This window comes from Pyxicephalus adspersus, chromosome 3, assembly GCF_032062135.1.
Source record: "Pyxicephalus adspersus chromosome 3, UCB_Pads_2.0, whole genome shotgun sequence".
NCBI lineage: Eukaryota > Metazoa > Chordata > Amphibia > Anura > Pyxicephalidae > Pyxicephalus > Pyxicephalus adspersus.
In genome coordinates, this window is record NC_092860.1 from 111,142,465 (window position 1) to 111,161,816 (window position 19,352).

A 19,352-nucleotide genomic window follows, 5' to 3' on the forward strand; every position below is an offset into this window, starting at 1 on the left:
CCTACTAAATCTCTATAAGATGTTAACATTTATTGTTCATGTGTGTGCTTCAGGAAAAAATCACTTAGCATACAAACCCTTATTTCATTTAACAGAATGGACTTTACTACACTTCAGCCATTTATCTCAGGACAAAAAGAAAGGATAAATTGCCTTACAGTCTGAATAAATGGCTCATTTCCTGAGCAAAATTTATTTGACTAAGACCACAGTGTTACTTTTGGAGTGTTTTTGTTGGACAAGATATAGGTTTATTTAAGAAGTTCAGCAATTATTTTAACTTGACAGCATCAATATGTTTGGCATACTACAAGTTCATTTGCCATATATAATTTGACAGAGAACCATACAAAGGGCAAGTGAGCCATTACTCAGGCACTGTAGGTCAGCAGTATGGACAAATGTTCCATTGAAACTGCAGAAGTGGGAGCGTCAAGTTTGCTGCTTTATGAAGGACATTATCATTGCCTGAGCCGGACTCCCTAATATAACCATTGGTTGCATTTAATCCTGAAGACTTTTTTGTGACTGAATACTACTAAATATTGAGTTTTATCTAAGTAAAATATTATTACCGGTAATTTTCCAAGTATAAATCTATGCTTGTCCTGGAACAAGGTTATCCTATATAATAAAACATAATGTTCCCTATTAGGAGTCTGATGTTACACCATCTATATAATTCATTCAATTCTTTAAACTATTTGTTAAAACACATTAGCTGTTTATTCACACCATGTACAATGGGTCTGTATTGAACACTGCAGGCACAATACAATACCAAGCTGAAATCTATTTTTTCCATTAGACTCATTTCACACCAACACATTGCACTGATGTACACTGGGTGAGAATGGAACATGCTGTATTTAAACACAGCACAAAACGTTAAGCAATTAAAAATAACGTATTTTGGCTCTTAATGAAATTTTGTTTTTTATTATTGTTTGACTCTGTGTAGCAGACCATATTATTGCAAACATACAATTTTCAAAATAATAGTTTCTTTTAATGAAATGTTTGCAGAGTAAAACAGATTTCTATAATAACAATTGCTCTTGGGTTATGGGATAATCATTTCAGGTTAATATTAATATTGCAGGTTTGCATAATATAGCAGGTTTGGATAGGCATTACACTCTATTAAAAAGGAAATATAAACTATTTACAGAGTTCTTAGCCACTCTTTTATAATTTGAGCCCGATGAATCTTGGTACTGTTATCTTGGATTATGTCCAAGTCATGAGAAAAGAAAAAATCATTAATAGTAAAACCTTCATACTATATTCAGGTAGTCATCTGATTAAATTTTTTTTTTTGGAGGTTAATGACATTTCTGAACATTAACCTTGACCAGCTAAAGCAGCCCCAGATCATAACACTGGCCCCACAGGATTGGGGACTTTTTTTTGACCAGTGTATATGTGTTCAACAGCCAGACTCTCTGAGAAAGCCACCAAAGATATACATGTAACTTTAATTATACTATTCTTGCCAAACTGGTTGGAATTAGCTAAAAAGTGTGACAGCCGCCCCCTCTCTGTGTGCTTTTACAGATCAGAACCCAGCACCTCACCATTACCTAGCAGTAATGATTACACAGTTGTGTTCTCCCAGTATGACTATGGTAACTTTTAATAATTAATTACTGTTAGGTGTGAATAGATTTTCCCTAATAACTGTAGATTATCCACAATATTTTTTATTATCAGTTTGTTCCTTCTTCCCTTGGTATTTTTAAAATTGTGTATAATATTTTACATTTTTTTTGGTGGAGGAAGAGACAACGAAATGGTTCAAGAACAAAAGATGTGATATAAATCCATTTATATCACAGATGGGAAATGCTATGCATGTTTTAGAATTGTAATTGTAAAAAAAAAAAAAAGTATTTGATGTTATTAATTGTGATGCCATAAAAACCCTTTCCATTTTGGATTAAGAAATTGTATGATTGTATGGGGATGTGGCACTGTTACACCATACTTCCAATTTAACAATAATGAATTGTATCAGAAACCTAATTTTAATGCCTTTATAAAAAGCAGAAATTACAAAATGAAATTTGTTGTTAACTCCCGTTTTTAATATCTTCTACATATTTTTACTGCTTAAAATTTGATTCCACATTTTTGGTGCTTAAAGCTTGTTATTTTTACACAGCTTCTGGATGCAATGCAGCAACCTGCAGAACTCCTGCATTAACTAAGCCCTGTACAGATGTTTAACAATTGTCATTTGAACCATTCATTAGTGTTCACTGAATGTTATGGAAAACCTTTACTGGTGCTAAATTTGTACCCAAGGGGATCATGACCAATCATCTCAAACAACAAAATTCTAGCATATGTACAGACTTTTTTAGCAGTGTTATACCAGGTTTTCAAATGCCCAACCAGCAGGTGGGCCCATCAGGTGGTAGTGATGAATGTCAATAGGCCCGCAGCAGCTGATAGAGGTTAGACATTACAAGCCATGCTCAGAGGAGCGTTACACGGGGTAAAGCAAACACTTTGCTGAACACTAGTTTGTGCACAAGCGGTACAAAGCTTATGGCACGCATTTACCCCCAATGGTCAGAAACATCTGCTTATCCCCCTTTAAACACCTGTGTGTACAAGTATCAGTGTATATATAGCCAGGCTAAATAATGCGTGACTTACTTGATTGAAGCAATCCCTTAAAAAGAAGATGGAAAGATGTTTTTTTACAAACGTGCTCAACCATAAAACGTTTATCAATGGTCCTTTTTCACTTTTTTTAAGCATTATAATTGCATTCTTGTGTCTTTTGTGCTTTTGACCATGTTGTATGCATGTTTTTTGGTCCTTCATTTTGCATTTTGAAGGAAATCCTTAACATTTTGTGTTTAAAATACACAAAATAGTAATTTTGTGTGTTTACAATTCAATAAAAAGCCATTTTTAATTGTATGTAACTCTTATAATGAATTTCTTTTATCCCTTTTGGTCTATGCCATTTAATTGTATATTTAACAAACCAATATTATTATCTGTTCAGTAAATTGAATGCTACTAAAATAGAAAAATAATACCAATAAATACAAATACCATATTACCCTCCTGTGCACTCTACGTGTGCCTACATATCCCCAATGTTTTTGAGTTGGGGGGTCTTTTGTATATCCCAAGGTGGGAACATTTCACAGTACAGTGGGTTAGCATTTTTGGAAAAAAAGAAATGAGGTCACCATATTTAAGGACTGATTAGCTGCAAAATATCACATTGGATTTAGATTTGCTTTAACACCCTTAGATATACGAAGCTGTGCTGAAAAGCTGTGGGCTAGTCACATAGGAATGCATAGAACTTTATGGTTGAAATGCATGTTCCTGCAGTAAAATGTATACTTTATTCTGCAGGAAAATAGATAAGTGTGAACAGGGTCAGTCACATTGCCCAAAGCAACATTTCTCTGAAGAAACAGTTGTAAAAGAGAAGGCTGGGCAAAACAAGCAATGTGCCTCCAGGTGATGTTCAATGCTGCATTTAAAATGCAGGCTTTAGGCAAAAGTGTTTGGGGGGCTGGATTTGCTTTACTGATATCCCATGCAGTATCTCTGCCCCCTTTATAGGTTAGAGAGCAGGATCTATATTATGTGTGCTTATTTTAATAAGGGTCAAAGAAATATGCAAAGTGCAGAAACCTGTGGAGTCCAATGAGCACTGATAGGACTTCGATAAACTAAATTTGATGATGTTACTGCAATTTGCACACACAATATTTACGTCAAATCAACAGATTCCAATCAATTATGTTTTAAAGCAAATTTCTAAAGCTCGGTGCCTGCAACATGCACAGACAATAAAAAATTACTTGTATTATCTAGATGTCTATAGTCATGCTAGGCTATCCTGATGGTAAACTGTCACAAACTCATGGGACAAGGCTTTTATTATAGTAACAATTTCTGGATTATGGTTTGCCTGTATTGAGTGGAGTGAAAAGAAAATGTAGGACAAGCTACTTAGTATGTGGGCACCTTACACTTTCCATTGTGGATTTCGTGTACCTGGGTACCATATATACTGTGTATACAGAAACATATCTCTGTGCAGACATTTTGAAAAGCTCCCTAGTACAGCAGTCACCAACTGGTGGTCAGCAAGAAGATTTTGGTGGTCCACAGCTCTGGCCGGTGCACCCCCGAGTGCCACGGACCACGTTCCCCGTGCAAATCCCTGGCTCAGGGAAGTGAGTGGGCTGTGTTTCACCACACAACCCGCCCACTCTCCCATCGCAGGCTCAGATCTGCGATGGCAGAGTGGGCGGGGTAATGGCGGTATGGCGTAACCATGAGGAGGTTCCTCCCCTTTGATTGGCAACCGGCTCCCTGCACATGCGTGGTCAGGAGCTGGTAATTTTAGTGATCCCGCGGCCAAAAGGTTGGCGACCGCTGCCCTAGTATGTACAAAGTATTGACTTATGTACATGGAGCATGATACAAGATAATAATACAGTACAGGAAACCCTTGTGCATGTTAATGTTTGGTCCAGGAAAGCACCTGTTGATCCACATCATTTCAAAAAAGGGTGTGAATTTATAATATAGTGCATGAGTACTTTTGCTGCATCAGACCACCTCACTAATGGAGTATCATGGAGTATACAACTGCTCCTATTATGCTATATTACTATGGTGCCCCTTGGCTTTGTATACTTATTTCCTAACTACCATACATCCACCAGATAGGGAATCTTGATGGAGATACCGTAATTAAACACAATGGGACTGGAGAAGATAGACTAACATGGGAGAACCTGGGTAAAGGAAACAGAGATAATAGGGATACAGCAAACCTGGAATAAACCCCTAAAAAATAGTTATTAAATGGTTCAACTTTGGATCACCCAGGTTCTTCCATGATAGTCTATCTTCTCCAGTTTTGGAGAGTTTTATTATTATTATTAATACTATTATTATTATTATTATTATTAATAATATTATTAAACAGGATTTATATAGCGCCAACATATTACGCAGCGCTGTACATTAAATATTAAATGGGACCCAATTTTCTGCCTTTTTAAAAGTTCTAAAGAGGGGATTTTTTCTACCAGTTTAATCATGTCAACACTAACCTGCTGCAATTTTAACCTCTCCTAACAATTAACGCCACAATTCAAATAAAAATGAATGTTTTTATACTTTAAAACCATTACAGCTTTTTTGAAGATCCATTCTGAAACAAAAAGTATCAGGAAGTGCACAACACTTCACATTCAAGCAGCCTACAAATAGAGCTATAAAGAAATATACCTAAATAAAAACATAATTTCAGAATGGAATCTACCAGTCACCAAAATGTTCAATGTAGCCAAAAAGTTTTAGGTTAGAAATGGGCAAAGGAATTGGGTCAGTGCAATTTCCATTCATTCTTGGATGTGCTGGACTCAGAACCCACTCAGGATTACAATTATCAAGGATTAGGTTTAATGAATGCTACTTTGCGGTTAGTTTAGTAAAAGATAAAGCAATGGAGTAAAAAGTTCCTTCACAAAGCATATTGGGGATTTAAATATATGCTTCAGGATTCATTCAAAATAGGCACAATAGAGAGACTTCCTGTCATTTCCATTTGCTTTGCTGTATATGAGCTCAATATAGGAGATGCAGCTAAACAATTGCAAATGTGCAATTAGTTTGCATAGGTCTCCCTGGACAAGTATTTAAAGCAAAGAGCCCTTTTTTGGTTTTTTATTCCATATCCCCTGGCAAGCAGCTACTGTGTACTTTGCTTCTGGGACTATTTGTCTAGGGAAAGCAGGGCTGGCCCATATTCTGGGTAAGAGGGAAAGGCACAAAGTGGGAGGCTCTATACCTTGTCTCCTGTGATCATTAACCTTGCAGGGTTATGCAGCAAACACTTCACTCTGAGTAGAGTTGGTTGAAAGCAGCATTCAAGGAATTCAGATATCAGATCCAAATCTCACTGGGATTTCTTTATCAAAAGAAAATGGATTTTCTGAAACTATCCTACATGTTGTTGATCATTCTGATGACTCTGTTTCTTGTGAATGGACAGAGACCAGGTAAGATTTTTTTTTATCACTATTTTATCATTTTTCCAAACAGTATTGATATTATTGCATTGTCTGTCTAATATCATTGCAGGATTTTGACTAGTAAAATATTAAGTTTTCTTTTTTTTTTGTTATATGATATTTATTGAGCCAGTTTTAAAGTTTCTCCAATGATGAATACATTTTTCCTAATGCAGGTGTGCGGTAGAAATATTGATTTTTTTTTAAATGGGCAAATACATAAAATCTAAAGCAGGATAAAAGATACAAAGGCAATTTTAATGTATTAGTTGCTCCTGCAATCTCTAACACATTACTTTCAATGGGAGTTGCTACACAAGCAATTAGCAGTCATGCAGTTGAGCGCTCAACCTGCTATAACCATACAGTTCTGCAACTTAGTCTTATCAGTTTTCCCTCTCCTCCTACATAGACTTGAATTAGATAAGAAAAAATAATGAATAAACAGCTGATCATTTATAGGATTTGTAAAGAAAAAAAGCATACCACCTCACCTGCAATTTAATCTGTGGGATAACTTTAGTCTCAAGGAGTTTTTAGATAAATGGTAGTTATTTCATTTAATCAAGTGATAAATCAGCAACATCCTAAATGAAATGATCTGTTGAAATTGAAGTTCTTTTTTTCTAAGATATAACAATCTTTCCTATAAAAATGTATGTGATCAAGGAGCCCTTGAAAACTCTGGCACTGACTAGGATAGTCATACAAAGTCCATTATTTGGGAGTGTGTGGCATTGGTCAACTTTTGCTTATAAGTAAGATTTGTGTTAGGCTTCATTCCCAGTATAGGAAGGTGCATTATACTGCATTGCACAGCACCTGCATGCATGGCTGTTTGTTGCAATGCTGATCCCATTTATTACACTCAATAGATCACAAAAGGACAGAAATGTGTGCAGCAGTGTATTGACCAAAGTTGGAGCATCAAACATTATCCTGTGTTCAATATCCGATGTTAATGTGTATGACACACAATATGATGGACTATGAACAGCAAAACATACTGTTTGATTATTTAAAAAAAAATTGAGTGTTATACTTGTTATATTAATTCTACCCATCATGTGCCTCACTAAAGTCTGACTGATGTATTTTTATTTGTTTGGTGACTTGTTGGTGGTTTTGTGACTTGCAACAGAATCATTGGTAGGTGAAGCCTAAATGGGCATACTCAAAAATCCTTGTAATATGATAAGCTTTTGTGTGCTACTGTTTCTAAAAAGTAATATATAATTTTAAGAACGGCAATCAATTTCCAGTTCTGTAAGGCAGACATTGCTATGACAGATATCCCTTGGAGAGAGAAAGATAGAACAATATCTTTCCATCTGTGGTCACCAAAGTCCCACCACCGTACAAGCACAATTTATTCTGACATATTATTCAAGTGGCTCATTAATTTCCTTCTTTACCTTCAAGAAAATGGGAAGAATGATCTAGGATGATAAAAGATTATTATTTTCCAGCAAATTGGTAACTTTTGCAATGTGTGTAAAATGTTTATTATAAGTCGGGTACACAGTAAGCTGAGAAGGTATAGGAACAGATTATTGCCACTTTTGTATATATTAACAAAACTTGCACACAGCAACCATGTACAAATGACCCCAGTTTAGTAGGTTAGGTATATTTAGCATGTTTGCAATGGCTAACACCTGTGCTGCAGGCACTTGTCAGTGATATTCCCTGCAATGAAAGGGTTAACACAAGGGCTGCACTCTGCATAACAAAATAGTGGGCTTGAGGAAGGAGTTTATAGAACAGAATTTGAACAATGTGTCCTAGAATGGGTGGGATACTGACTCTTTCCTAACAAAGGTTCAGTGGAACACTAAATGCATATCAAATGGTGATGGAAGACCAATACAATAGCAAGGCATCAACATAGATAGAAATCAGCAGCTCAAAGGGGGAACTTGCGTCTCCATTGCTAACCACCTGGCTAGTAAAGATCTATTGCACCTTTTAAACTGTCGACAATAATCATAAAGGAGGTTTTTACACCTTTTCATACATGTATGAATTATTTGAAAAGCATTTTCAGCCCTCACTTATCCTTATAAAACTTGAGTATTCAGTGAAGACGTAAAATAATAATAATTGACTGTGTTAGAGTATCCGTAGGTCATTGCCTTGGATATGTATGTAAGCTAATGTAAAATTTAGAATAATACATGTGTGAGTTTGGCTATAGAATTATGCATGTGTGAGTTTGGATATTAAGTGTTTAATTAAATAAAAATGCACAATATGTGGACTTGTGCTAAGGTATCAGTTTTTTGTTTTGCAGCATTAATGTGTATAGTAAGCCAAAAAATGTAAATATTTAAATTTTGAATGGAGTGTGAAAGGTTTGGAAACTACATTTGGGTTTTAATTTCTACTTGAGGCTCTGTTCTTCCTTGCTATACTGCTGTCTAAACTTTATAGACCGCAACAACCTCATGGGGTTCTAACTTTCCTCTAATGCCTCTCTGGAGCTTCTGGCATAAAGTATGTACAGCATACTTGTACTTTGACACGCCTTCCTTGTAAAAGCCTCCTTCCGCTCAGCAACATCAGTGATCTCCTTCCTACTGCCTTTGATTGGTAAGAATGGCAAGAAATTAGTCATCTTGGCTGCAGACATTTACTATTTTTATGCATACTTTGCTGTCAGGTAAAAACTTCATTTTTAGTTTTATAACATCATTGGTTTAGTCCCATTCTAATTCATGATCTAACTTCTCATCTTTAACTTCCAGGAACTAGAGTCACCCACAAAGTTACCTAAATGGGGAGCTAAATATACACTTTCTTTAGACTGGCTGTTAAAATGTATCCATTTTATGAGGATTTTATTATTAATATTATTAATAAACAGGATTTATATAGCGCCAACATATCACATAGCGCTGTACATTAAATAGGGATTGCAAATGACAGACTAATACAGACAGTGATACAGGAGGAGAGGACCCTGCCCCGAAGAGCTTACAATCTAGTAGGATTTCTTGTTACCTCCTATCAGCTCCCGACCTGGCAGGACATCTTTCTAACGAAGACACAAAATCTAAAAGAAAAAAAACAATAGAAATGTTAACTCTATATTCTTACCTTATCCAAAACTGGAGTTAGACTTCAAATGTTAAAAAATGACCTAACACCTGAACAATACTTCACGTCCAGTGCTCATCCTAATAAAATGCTTTTGGTGTGCCCTGATGACATTTTTGCTTACTAGAGATGGCCAGATGTCTCCCTGCAAACAATGGGGGTGAGACACCTGTCCAATATTTAAAGTGAAGGAATACATGCAGGTTCTCTTTCATGACCTGCCTGTCACACTGATATAATGCATATGTAGTTCACTGGTTGCAAGGCACTTATTAGATGTACCCCTAAGTAGCCTGATCCTTGCTTGTGTGTCGTAGAAGTACTTCATGAACAATTACAGTATATAGCCAGACTTTGTTTATGGAAACATTAAAATATTGGTCTAAAATACCCCTATAGACATTTTGTCTTCATAGGACAGCATTGATTTAATTTCAGTAGTGTAGACTGCCAGTACTTCTTTTTGACGCTTAAGGCGAGAAACATAAAGTCCAACTCCAGTCACTGTTTTGTTTTTTTGTGTACAGCAAGCAAGGATTAAAGCCGCCTTTGGGTTTTTCATGCTGTATGTATCTCTTCTAAAGCAGAACAATACTTAAAAAAATAGAGCAGGCAGGTCCTTTATGGCAGAAGGAACATGCTATGACTTTTCTACAATAAAACAAACTCGGAGTATGGTGCCGGTGTAACGCGTGTGCATGCATGGGAGTTGCATCATTAAGACCTGACTAATGAAGAAGTCTGAGAACCTGAAAGAAGACCAGGTTTAGATATAGGCACTGGCTATGGGGTGAGGAGAGGTGATTTTGGAGAAAAATGATTCCCAATTGCTGTAAGAAAGTCGTAATGATTGCTGGCAATGCTTGTATTGCTGCCGATGTCTTCTGTTCATGTGACTACCACACTTATTTTTTGTGTAGGTGCAACAGAGTAAGGAAGATAAGTCTTTCTATTAGTGTCGCAAACATAAAAAAAAAAATACTAGACAGATATTAAACTCTTCCCTCTTTCCATTTAACTCAAAAACTGCTTGTATTGGACTTTGAGCCAACGCCATTTATCAGTTTCACAATGGATCCTATTTACAGAACATTTTAGGTGCTTCATATAAAAGACTAATTTCTATTTCACTTTGTATATAAATGAGGGAGTATAGTGTGAAAACAAACAAAAGTGTGCAATCTTTATTCTGGTCATTAGTAATGCTTGAAGGCAGAACAGATTGCAATGCATATTCAATCTATATTGGTGTTCCCGGGTATAGGTAAACAAGGTTGTAGCTCAGTTACAATTAGTGCAGGCAGATGTGCCCTTTTTTCCCCATACAACCTACACTGCAAAATGCACAGAGCTGGTGGTAATTGTGTAAGAAAAAATCTTTTGTTCCTATGCAAGCCCCAACAATATGTTAAACAAGGGAATGCAAATGAGGGTATTAGTTAAGTGTTACCACTGGATTTGTTAACCCTTAATGCTTGGTTGCTAGTGTGTAAAAGACGTTGTGTTTCTATCTATTCTAGTACAGTCAGTGGTCCTAAGCTGCTCATAGGCATAAAAAGGCAGTTAGACAGTCTGAAGCTCACCCTTGGATCTATTGTGATCTCATTTTTAACTTGGCTCATTATAATTGTGGCATTTACATGGCTAAAACTCAGAAAAGAGGTTACCACACACACAGAGATTCACAATAAATTTTATATTACTTACATCAGCTTACAGTTCATGTTATCGCTCCCTAGGGAAGTCTACAACCAGATATTTGCCTGATCACCATTACTGATGCTTGATTATGCCAGGATTTGGCTGTGAATGTATGGACAGTTTCATAATGTGACCATTATACAGGCAATACTCTGAGCCACAGATACCTTCAGTGCAGTTTTCATTTTGTTGGTCAAATCCAACTTAAATTTACTTTCTGACATATATTATATAGAACTCATAGATATCCATTTCTATCATTTATCCATTACCAATCATATGTCCATTGGACAATATTTCTATCATTCGGTCCTCCAATTTTATACACCAAGCTTATGATATTTCTATTTCACCAGTTTGTATCTAAAAGGTGCCAGTATGACAGAACCATGTGATTTCTGTTGGCTAACCTTCTTTTCATTGTAGAATATTGAGATAACTTTGATTTTCATTTATTGCAGCAAACCCTGGTCAACGTAGAAGACTCCACAGACACAACTGTTTCCTGAAAAGATGCATGCCTCTTCATTCAAGAGTACCTTTTCCTTAAGGTATCTTTTCACTTATTTATCACTAATATAATTTAAGTTAATTTATCAGACATTGCAGACATTTTAATGACCATGCTAGTGGTCTAGCAGTTAAATGCTGGACCATTTGCTCCAATTTTTTTCTGAGTCATTGACCTTGCAGATCAGAAAAGTAGTAAAGCAAGCTAAACCATCCCTTTTTTTTCTCACGGCAAATCTACTTTATTATGCTTATGCACAGCCACTTTAGACCAAACTACCAATGACTGTCTATTAGGCACAATAGTACTGGTGCCAACCAGTAATCCATTGGAAATAGCAAGACGGATGGATGCTTTTATGTAGTGAGTTTATCATTGTACTTTTTTCAGCTGACGTGGCTCTTTCCTATATGGCCTGTGTACCAATTGATGGTTTCTTTTAGTTGTCTGCTATTATTTATTATTATACACAATCAAATGGGGAGCAAAGTGGAAGAATGATGGACAAAATGCACTAAATTGTAATGCTTTGTATATCCCAGTGGTAAGATGATCACCCACACGCTTGAAAACATCCTCTGCATAAAAGTCAATTGGTCTCATGATGACAGCGAGCAAACCAGAGCTCTTTCCTTCTGATGAACGAAAATATTTCAAGTTAACAGTATGTGTCAACTTGGATAGGAAAGGCCATGACCTTCATTTAATCAAGTTGTTTGATTAATTGAAGCTTCATTTAACGAAAAGCATATGGATTTTCTAGGGCAACCAGTGGTAACTGTTAAGTCTTCTTTTCATGTATTCACCACAGTGACATATAGTGCAGGTTTCTGAATGAGAATGTCTAAAACTTTTAGTAAATAGCAATTGCCTACTTTTTCATTTATATTCCTTTCCCAAAACCAATTGATTGTAGTTACAATCACAATATTGATCCAAAACATTGAGATAAAAATCACCTAATGTATGTTTAACATAACACATATGTTGTCTTAATGTAAATGCAGTGAATAACAGATTGAATTGTTATAAATAAGACATAGATATTTTTTTAAAGAGTTATTCACTAAACCAGTGAAAAAGTACTTCTGCATTTACATGTTTTCAGCAACATATGTGCCGACATTCTTTATAACTAGAAGTTTGAAATCCTGCAAATGATAGGAGCTTCTCCGTTTTAATAAAGAATGCCATACAGACATCAAACAATTTCCATTCCCAGGAGGAAGGAACACTATGTACGTTTGACTTTCCCCTACCAAAATTACTGCTATAGAAAAACTTCTTAAAAAATGTGAAAGCAATTAATATTTAAAATTACTTTTTTCCCCAAACAGAATAGTTCTGTTATTCCATGTATTTATGTGTATTGCAGCATTGCTTGTTCCATTATGTTTAATATAAAATTCCTTGACAATAATTTACTCCATGCAGCCCTATTACCTCTAAGAAAAATAAGCTATTGACATTAGACGGTAATGTGTTTTGCCTGTGAAAATGAATTACAATGTTGTAGCCCATTAAAGCTTTACATTAAACAAGATCTGGAGAGAATGATTGATTTTCTTACTGGCCAAGTGTTTGGTTTAACCAAATAAAAATCCCCATTAAGTTCAGTAGTGATAAACTGCAAAAGATAACATTTAAAGAAGAGTTGTTTAATTAAATAATAGCCATGTAATTATCTAGGCCACTAGTTAACTTCATGGATAATCGGGGCTTGGAGCAAAGTGCAAGCTGCTTACATTATACCATCATTATATTAGTTAGGCTATTAACTTCTAACAAAGAAGTAAACTTTATGTATAATAGAGAGAACAAAAACAAAACATGCATAAGGTATTATCTAATCTTAATAAAAAATTACTGTTTGATTGTTCATTTGATTACTGCCATAGTATCATTTTATAAACATATTTGATGTCCAGATTTGCCTAGTTGGTTGGCCTATTTTATTAAAATAACAGTTGCTAATGTCCAGAATTTGGGTCTCTCCATTCTTTATCAAGGGCACAATAACCATATCTCCCAACAATCTAAAATGAGGCACTTTTCGTTTCAAATGATGTAGGTGAATGACCCACCACTGCCATACCTCCAGTTGCATGCACCATGTAGAATTGGTATACAGAAAATGATTGGTTCCACCCATCTGTGCTTTTTAGTACAATACCATTTTCTCTATACTGGGTTTTCAACAAATACAATAGTCTTAATACGATTTCAAATATTATTTAATGAAGTGGACTCAGTGGTATTTTATATAAATTAAATGTGTTCTTTGATTATATTGAGTGTTACCCAGATCAGAAACCTATACAATCCAAATATTGGTGAAACTCCTCCTACTTATCTACTCAATCCAATGTTAAATATATATAAAATCTCATATTATAAAACCACCTGTTTTGGGGGGAAAAAAAACCTCAAATAAATCCTTTACCTAGATAAACCATATGAGACATTCATTATTCCATCAGCACAATGTTGTTGGCCAGGATGGATCCAATGGGGATGCATGGCAATTCTTCCATTAGCAGTCTGTGAGCTGATGTCACCTTGCCTCTGCTCAACTCTATTTAAGTAGAAAATACTGTTTAAAATCCAACAGTTTATAGCCATGTTGCAGCTGGCACTATTTTAGGAAGTGACAACTGGTGTGATATTCTTTAATTGAAGTTGACACATTAATTGATGTAATAAAACAATAAAACAACATCATTGTGATAAATGCACTTGATCTGTATGATAGAAAATTTAAACATTTGCAAAAGAAAGCATTGGTAATTAAAACACACTTCAGTAAATTGACCCTTATGTCAAGCAGTCTTACAGTCTAAATGGTTTTCATCTAAATTTATTTTCTTCTTTTAATTGCCACAATATGCGATAGTACGGCAAAGCAAAACTAAATGTCACTTGGGAAACTTCCTTATTCAAGCTTATATGGTTAAAATGAAAAGGATCTTAGTTATATGATATTATTCAGCAAATATAATTTTGCAGATAAATGTGCTGTAGTGTCATGTCTTATAGAATTATACAAAAGGTACAATGTATTAGTGGTTTACTTTCAATTCCAGCTGTATCAACTGAAATAGTCAATTCTAAGTAAGACTTGAATGCACTTACTGTAAATTATATGTTTTCTCTTTTATTTTTTCAAAGTGCTATAATAGTCTGTTCTCCAATTCTGTAAATCCACCACTCTCTCAAAATCATGGTCAGATTCAATTCATTTAGTTTGCCCTATTGAAATGTATGGCCTCATTCTAAATCCCTAACGGGAACATGTTCACATGACAAAGAACCATGCGATTAAGTAAAATTGGACCCCTGGGAAGTGTAAGTTAAGGAAAGGGATCAGAATGATGAATGTGGGCAGGTTGTGAACACAAATACAAGCACCTTGTCACAAGGGTAGTTAAGCTGTGGTATTGTCCAGGACATCTAATCCTACAAGAGTTTTACACAGACTTATAAACTTAGCATACTTTACATATATACAAATTAAAGGCACATATAGCCAATAAACAAAGCTGGTAAAAATGAGGATCCAAAAAAAATTGTTTATGGCTCAGTACTGTGTAGAAGTGGCTAAATGATTTAGGCAGGGCAAAGTTACAAACATGAGCAGTCCAGTCACTCTTTAAACTTTATTTACTATAGTCCGCCTGAACTTGCAAGCCCTCATTAGGTTTACAAAATTGCCTCAACTGCTCAACATTAAAGACACCCTTTAAAATATTCAGTGGAGGCACCTAGATGTACCTACACATACTAAAGCAGACTTTTTGACCAATACCAAGGCCGTTCACCTGCTGCATTTTTACTGTGAAAAAACTATACAGCCTTAATTGCAATGAGATTTTTATCAAGCAAATGTGTTTTTTCTAAATATTGTTTCTGCAACTCTTCCTAAGTGATTCAAAAACATAATGCTTAAGGTTTCTATTTACACAAAGATTGCCTGCCCCCTCCACCTCAACCAGATGTGAAAGTTTATCTCCTACAACACCATTATTCATGTGAAATTTGTTATTTGGCCTACAAGAAATGGAAAAATAATGTTGTGATATAAATCAGATGTTTATCGACAAATTATCCCAAGACATATGGTGACGCTTAGTTTTACCAGCTTGTACTCGGCTGTAAAAAGATCAATTATACCATATTTGTTTCTTGCTACAGCTTTAGGGCAAATCAATCACAAGGCTTGTCTCAAAAGGAGGAGTATCTTGGCTAGAACAGTGTTTGAATAAAAGGAGAGAATATAGGGAGTAACCAAGAAATGATTGCAGTGAATCAAAATGTAGCTGCCCATCAGAGGACAATTGGATGGGCTGGCACAGTCTGACCATATGGGGAGGTCTTTGGGTCCAGATTCAGGCAAATACTTGAGTCTTCTTTACATATGAAACCTGGTGGAATAATGGTTTGTAAATATGTGGGGCAGCAGCTTTGGGTGATAAAATTAATAATAAGTAATATAGGGGCTGGCAAGAGCAGCTATAGTGATGGAATCATAAAGTACAAAAGTTCTATTTATTATTATGCAGAAGAAACTTCTGCTAGATTTTTACAAGCAATAACTTGTAAATCCCCAAATGCATATGAGATCCCTTGAACTACAAACTCTCCCTAGTAGAGCCCTGGTACCTGTTGCCAAAACATTACCCTCTTCATTGTCCGCATTAGGTCACACACCAAAATTAGCATCTTGGCTTTATCTTCTGCATACACTACTCTAGGCACCAGATCAAATGATACATTATTGCAGTGGATTGAGAAGATAGGACTGTGTTTGTTAAATATCAGCACCACTAATTGACTGATACTGTGCCTATTAAAACATTACTATCTCAAGGGCTTCCGCAGTCCTATTGAAGCTCTCAAGCAGATGATGAATGGCTAACTTGATAATTTAGCTGATTTCAACAGAACATATTTACTATAGACCCTTATTGTAGTGAAGAGGGGGCAACAAAGTATCGGTTGCATAAAGGGTATTCTACCTGGACTGGTAACGCCCCACCCCTCTAGGTCAAATTAAATAGCCTACAGAAACAATTCATTGTTTGACCTTAGCCCATTGTCTACATTATCAGTGTACAAACCTTAAAAGTATTTCAAGGAATGTGACAAAGGAAGACAACTTAAAAAAAAAAAAAAAAAAGCATTAACATCCTTTATTATTAAATATATCACTAACAACAATTATTTAAAGAATCTAAAAGTCAAGCAATAAACATAAATAGCCATTATATTGTTACAGGATGAATGGTATAAGTGCACACATGTTATTCAAAACCATGAATACCAGTTTTAGTGGAATGCTCAATCTAGGGATTATAGACTAAAGTTTTTTTTTAACAGGGAAATGAATATTTTAAGAACTAATTAGATGTCAATGCAAGACTAAGGATTTCACAAGTTCTTCCGAACAATAAACCTTTACTTAAAAAGGTTGAATCGGCCTTAAACATCTATTGTACTACTGTCATAACATTCCAAAAGTCAAACACGTTGTAGAACGGAACGAATGTTTAATAAAATGTAAAAAATAGTTTATTTATAACTTCACTATTGCAACATGTTAAGTTAATTAGTGTTGCAGAAAAAAGAAATCTGCATTTCTGCTATCTTTTGTTTAATGCTTGTTCGGGTTTATACTTCTGGATCCGGCTGTGATGTCAGCAGTAATCATACCCACAATGTTCTGATTGTTTGAGCATTACATACAATGGTTTGACTTGTGCCTACAGGGTTGTATAGCTCCTCACAAGTCTCTAGGACCCAACGTTGGGTTTTGTTAATCACGATACTGAAAATTTTTTTTTTAAATGTATGCTCAGATGACAGAATCGATGGAAGGTTACTTTATCAGTAAGTTGTTGTTTTACAAGAAATTTACAGGTTAGCAATGCTGACTTTTCCTTCTGAAAATATATTATATGCCTGCCTGACATTTTAATTCTCTGGCTTCAGTAATTACTGACATGGAATGAGCATGTATATAAGAACTTCTGACTTTTCTTACTAGTGAACATGTACTATGTCACATACTCGGGATGCTCTAAAGCTGTTGGGTCATTACCAGCCAGGAAACTAGTAGTTTAGGAGAGAGTCAGCAACACTGTTAGACTCAATAATTTCACATTCATCTTTAAATTTTCTGACCTGCACTGAAACAGCAGAATCTTAGTGGCCTCTCCCAGCAATACCGTAATGTTGTTACCTAACCATATGTGTAGATGTATGAGATGGATGTACGAGACTTTGGGTGTCTAATTTACAAGGTTTGATTATGTTTATGCAGTGTACCATAGAAAAAAAATATTTTACCTGGAATAAAGATGTTCAGTACTTGTGTCCTCACATAACCCACATCTAACATGTTTTTTTTTTTCTATTTCTAGGTCATCTATAATAGCTGAGCAGGATGGGGGAAAAAGAAAAGTATTATTTATTAAAGGATGCTCTGCACATATCAGATACACATCTCCATGGACCTTGATCACTTTTCTCTTCAGGATGTTAAGCAAAGACTAAATTTAAGGGATTAAATCATTGGCCAGAGACTGCAATAAGACTTGAAATTCCTCCGTGACAGCCAGGTGCTGTACAGCCAGCTATGTTTCAAAAGACTAAAAAAAACAAATCCTATGTATGATGTATATAAAAAATATGAAAGCAAAGTATTTTTTTCTTCCCTGGGAGCGTATTCAAGAAGGTAACTGTTATACGTCCCACTCTAATTTTATGGTTCTGCATATCATACTACACCACAGCCTATGTTCTCTTCATCTCACAGAAACCCCTCATATTTCATCAGAGCGAAGACTAAATTTTATACTCCAGCTAAATGGATAGCAGTCGTGTGAATCGCTTTAACAGTGCACATGTAAACTACACCAAGGACAAGAAGAAAATAGACGTTATTACAAGGATTGTGGGATGTAAGGGAATATACACAGATATGGACATATTTTCTTCAGATTAATATCACTTCGCAATGATATTTATCTTAGAAATACAATGTGGAATTATTTTTATTTTAGGCTTTTTATCAGTTTTAAAGTATTACTGTTATGCTATAAATAGGTGTAGCCATTGTTGATGGTTTATTAGCCATTAGCAACCTGGCTGTTGTGTTTATCCATTGGTATTATTAATTAGAGACTCTGACCCAAAACAAGCACAGAGGCAATAACATTAAGTCTGTATGCTAGTTCTGTTAGTAAATAATTTAGGCGATGTACACATGTTGGATAACAACCTGACGTGTGTACATCAGTCGCAATCTGTCCCGATGGATCCATGAATGATTGATTGGAAAGGACTGTTCTACAAGTCAGGGGAGGAGAGAACGATGGGGTGTCGCTCATTCATCCTCCCCTCTCCATAGAACATAATGGTCCCTGTGTGTACAGAGCTCATTCATCTGTCATTCTCCATTGCTGGAAACTATCATGAAAGATTGTTTCCAGCGACATACATTTTACCCATGTATGCAGCTTTAGTAATGAGACCATAGGATAGGCATGAGAGAAAGTAAAACCACTTTTGATTTGGAAAGATCAGCACTGGCAGCTCCCAAATTTTTTTTATAATGGCAGGTCTATTTTTTTTCTTCTTTCTTTTATAAAAGCTCCCCAATATGAATATGAAGATCACAGAAAAAAAAAAAACGTTTTAAAGTACATTGAACTGACCCTCATATTACAGATAAAGTATTATTCATACTAAAAGGTATTATGCCATTTTATATTGTGTATATTGTAAATATTGAAGTACTGTTTAAATCACTTGTATGTGTGTATGTGTTATTTTTTTAATAGAAAAAAAAAGAAAAAAAGTCTTTGACATCTCTAGTTTTTTTTTCTCATAAAAGTCTATAATCTGAATGAAACAACATTACACATATTCTACCATCTGGCTGCTGTGCAAAACCCTAGAACATGCGTGTTCAC

At 35.4% G+C, this 19,352-nt stretch overlaps 1 protein-coding gene across 1 annotated transcript; it reads left to right on the forward strand.

Annotated features, from left to right (window-relative positions):
* The first annotated feature begins 5,878 nt into the window (after window positions 1-5,878).
* Window positions 5,879-19,224, forward strand: APELA (apelin receptor early endogenous ligand). Its single transcript, XM_072406010.1, has 3 exons — window positions 5,879-6,056; window positions 11,330-11,419; window positions 17,799-19,224. The coding sequence occupies exons 1-2, from the start codon at window positions 5,981-5,983 to the stop codon at window positions 11,416-11,418; spliced, it is 165 nt and encodes a 54-aa protein (XP_072262111.1). The 5' UTR covers window positions 5,879-5,980; the 3' UTR covers window position 11,419; window positions 17,799-19,224.
* The last annotated feature ends 128 nt before the right edge of the window (window positions 19,225-19,352 follow it).